At 44.3% G+C, this 3,622-nt stretch overlaps 1 protein-coding gene across 1 annotated transcript; it reads left to right on the top strand.

Annotated features, from left to right (window-relative positions):
- Positions 1–291: 291 nt before the first annotated feature.
- On the top strand, positions 292–900 carry LOC142612437 (uncharacterized). The gene has a single exon (XM_075784534.1). It carries the CDS (start codon positions 292–294, stop codon positions 898–900), a length of 609 nt encoding a protein of 202 aa, XP_075640649.1.
- The last annotated feature ends 2,722 nt before the right edge of the window (positions 901–3,622 follow it).

Raw genomic sequence — 3,622 nt, 5'->3', positions numbered from 1 at the left:
GGAAGGACTGACCCTGTAGAACACGTCAGTCACTTCAATCAAAAAATGGCCGTCTACTCGAATAATGAGGCGCTGATGTGCAGAGTATTTCCCTCCAATTTGGGGCCAGTAGCCATGCGGTGGTTTGATACTTTGGTGGAAGGTTCCCTAGCGTCCTTTGAAGAGTTGTCTAGGGCATTCGGGGCACGGTTTATAACTTGTAGTAGGATCCCAAAACCTTTGGATGCTCTACTATTTATGGCCATGAGGGAAGGAGAAACACTCAAAACCTATTCCGATCGATAATGAGAAATGTACAATGAAATTGACGGAGATGTGGAAAATGTGGTTGTGAGAACCTTTAAGGTGGGACTTCCCACGGAGCATGGACTAAGAAAATTCTTGACAATGAAAGCCGCTGTAGATATGCGCCAGCTTATGGACCGGATAGATAAGTATAAACGGGTGGAAGAAGATCAGATGCAAAGCAAAGGAAAGGTGAAGGTATATCCAGAGAAGAAAGATCTTCGGGGAATGGGGTTTCAAGGTAGTCGGCCTAAGCGAGACTTTTCAAATCACCCAATGTCTGCCGAAACTCTGGTTAATTCGTTATTCAAGGAACCTATACATAAAGTATTGGAGAAAATTCGGCATAAACCGTATTTTAGACCACCCAACAAGATGAGTGGAGATGCATCCGCGAGGAATCAAAATCTTTATTGCCATTATCATCAAGACAAAGGACATACCACAGAAGATTGTCGGATACTGCGTGATCATCTGAACCAATTAGCGAAAGCTGGGAAGATCAATCACTTCCTGGCTAAACTGGACGGGCAAGTGGGACAACAAGGTACTCGAAGGTATTGGGGCAATACTCCTCAGCCAGCTCTAGGCACCATTAACGTCATTTTGGCGTAGCGGGGAAGAGAGGTCAGGGATCCTTCACGGATCATGTCCGTGCAAAACGGTTTTGGTAACGTAGTCATGGAGGAAAACAATCAGCTGGTTAAAAGAATGAGGTTCTCGGCGACGCCGGTATTGGGGTTCTCCGATAAAGATAAGGAGGGCACGTATCAACCCCACGATGATGCATTGGTAGTAACTATCCGCATCGGGAGATACGACGTGAGGCGAGTCCTGGTGGATGATGGAAGTGGTGCAGAAATTATGTATCCTAATATATTTAATGGTTTAAAGTTGAGAGAAGAGGATTTGGAGAAGTATGACTCCCCATTGGTAGGCTTTGACGGAAAAAAGAGATTTGTTGTTGCTACCCTCTCTACAACTTCATTGTATTTGGATCTTTAGTCACTAACCGTTGTTGTGGTTGTTGAGTTTATTCTATGATGTTTTTGCTGCTTTGACCTTTTTTTCTTTTTTTATCCACAATCTCGGAGGACGGCGTACGTGTCACGGCAGGGGTGATTGGACGAGGAGGGACAGTCACCGCAGGGGAAGAATCGCCTGCATGTGCTTGTAGCAAGGCTAGTAGGTCGGGTTCTTTCTCTTGGAAACCCATTGTGCTGGTTGAAGGATGCGAGCTGCAAGGAGCGTCTTCACGGTAAAAAACTTCGAAGTCTTTTTCCGTCACCTCAGGATGATTAGGCTCGGGAGTTGAGGACTTTTCTGCTTCTACCACAAGATTAACGGATTGCTCTGGGGGTAAAGTAATCTGGCTGCAAGAGGGGCGGGAAGTTGTGCATCCTGAGTTCCTGCGAGAGGAGATGTAGGTAGTACAAAACCAGGAACCGCAACGTCGATCCGCACTAGTCGAAGATCCTTGGCTCGAATTACGTTCTTTGGACTTTGAAATCATTTGGTAGAAGGGGTATAGCCAAGGATGACGTGGGCTGCTCGTAGTTGTCCGTCTCTGTGTAAGAATATTTCTGATCGAAGAATCCTGTTTAAATCTTGACGATTTACAGCGGCTAGATTTGGAGCGGTGTGGTAGTTGTCTGCAATAAGGAGTAAAATCGTTAGAAAGAGTTAGTCAATGTTAAGAACATAAACAGAAGACGGTTATTCCTAAATATTTGGTCGGTCCTCGGGAACCCTACCTGGCACCCCATCTTGGGTAGGGCAGTGTAAGCCGTCATGCCAATTCCCCGATATTATGAGGTAATCCTCGTCCATTCCTTTGCTTGAGTCAGGCAAGTAGGAGATCAGTCTAACGGCGGGGACCCTACACTTCATATAGTATTTGGTTTTGTCCCCTTTTTGGCAGTTGTACACCCAGTTTACATCATGCCAAGTTAAGTTGGTTCCCATTTTTCGATTAAGGGTATCTACGCATCCTAAAATCCTAAGGACATTGGGGGAACATTGTGCTGGGGTAAGCCTATAGTTTATAAGAAAATTCCGAGTCACCCTACCCATGGAAATTTCCATTCCGCTCTCGATAAAAGCAATCATGGGAATTAAAACTGACTCGGGTGGCCGTGATACGAGTAGACATTCTTCTTCCTCACAATACTGAATGTCTACATCATCAGGGATCCTATATTGTGTTTTAAAGGCGGCCTTCGCCTTATCGGTTTTTACTAACTTAGCGTATCTACCCATTAACCCTTACGATAAGAGGATAAAAATAAACAAATAGAAAGAAGCAAAAAGAAAGCGGACACACCTCTGCTTAAAATTGTTCCTCGGGAGCTTTCTCTTCCTTTAATCCTTCAAAAACGCCAAAATGAACTTCAGCCAGCCTGAAGGTTTGCTTTTATAGGGGTGGGAAAACAAAAATAATGATGGAAGGGCGGTAACTTTCCCGCTCATAATTAAGATCGCCATCTGAGCCATACGATATTCATCCAGCCGTAGAACGTGCGCAGGAAAGGAGCCGCCTGACACCATAAATACTCCATCGTGGACTACGAGGCATCAGAAGCGGGTCGTGGGCAGCGAAAAGACGTCTGTACGTGTGAAAGCAGAAGGCACGTAAGAAATGTGCCCGAGAAGTTAAATTTAAGACGTCCGTACATGTGGAAGCAGAATGCACGTAAGAAGCGTGCCTAAGAAGTTAAAACTTGGTTATTAATTCATAGTTAATAACTCAAGTGTTAAGGGGGCTGTTGTGAGGTGCCGAAGATCTGAAGACCCGAGGATCCAAAGAGCTGAAGATCCGAAGACATACTGAAAGGTCTAATGAGCAGAGGAGAATAAAGAAATAGGCCTGAGGATGAAGTGGAATGGGTGGGTAAAGGAAGAAAAAGAGATTGATAATGTAGGAGACATATTGCAAATATCTGGGTGTGGCTGGATAACTATGAGCGTCTCATTAAATGTCCTGTACCAACCGTTCTGGCCGCATTAAATAGGAAACACCAGCTTTTTCCGCTGCATTAATGTAGAAATGACCTGAACAGTACAAAACACAGAGCTAAAGCTTCTTTCCATTACCGACTACAAAGGAATAGACAGATGTCAATAGAAAGGGGTCGAGTAGATGGAGAGGTGTAGGGCTGAGATGATAAGGGCAAAGGGTATAAATAAGAGAGGAAAGACACAGAATAGGAGGACGGAAAAAAGAGCTTTGTTGTTGCTACCCTCTCTACAAATTCATTGTATTTGGATCTTTAGTCACTAACCGTTGTTGTGGTTGTTGAGTTTATTATATGATTTTTGGTCCTTATAATTACCATCC

The sequence above is a fragment of the Castanea sativa genome, chromosome 10 (genome assembly GCF_040712315.1).
Source record: "Castanea sativa cultivar Marrone di Chiusa Pesio chromosome 10, ASM4071231v1".
In the NCBI taxonomy this organism is placed as follows: domain Eukaryota; kingdom Viridiplantae; phylum Streptophyta; class Magnoliopsida; order Fagales; family Fagaceae; genus Castanea; species Castanea sativa.
Note: the sequence above shows the minus strand (reverse complement) of the source record. Positions and strands in the feature narration are given on the sequence as shown.

Excerpts from the sequence above, each read along its gene's own strand:
- LOC142612437 (XM_075784534.1), top strand. The coding sequence starts at position 292 with ATGTACAATGAAATTGACGGAGATGTGGAAAATGTGGTTGTGAGAACC.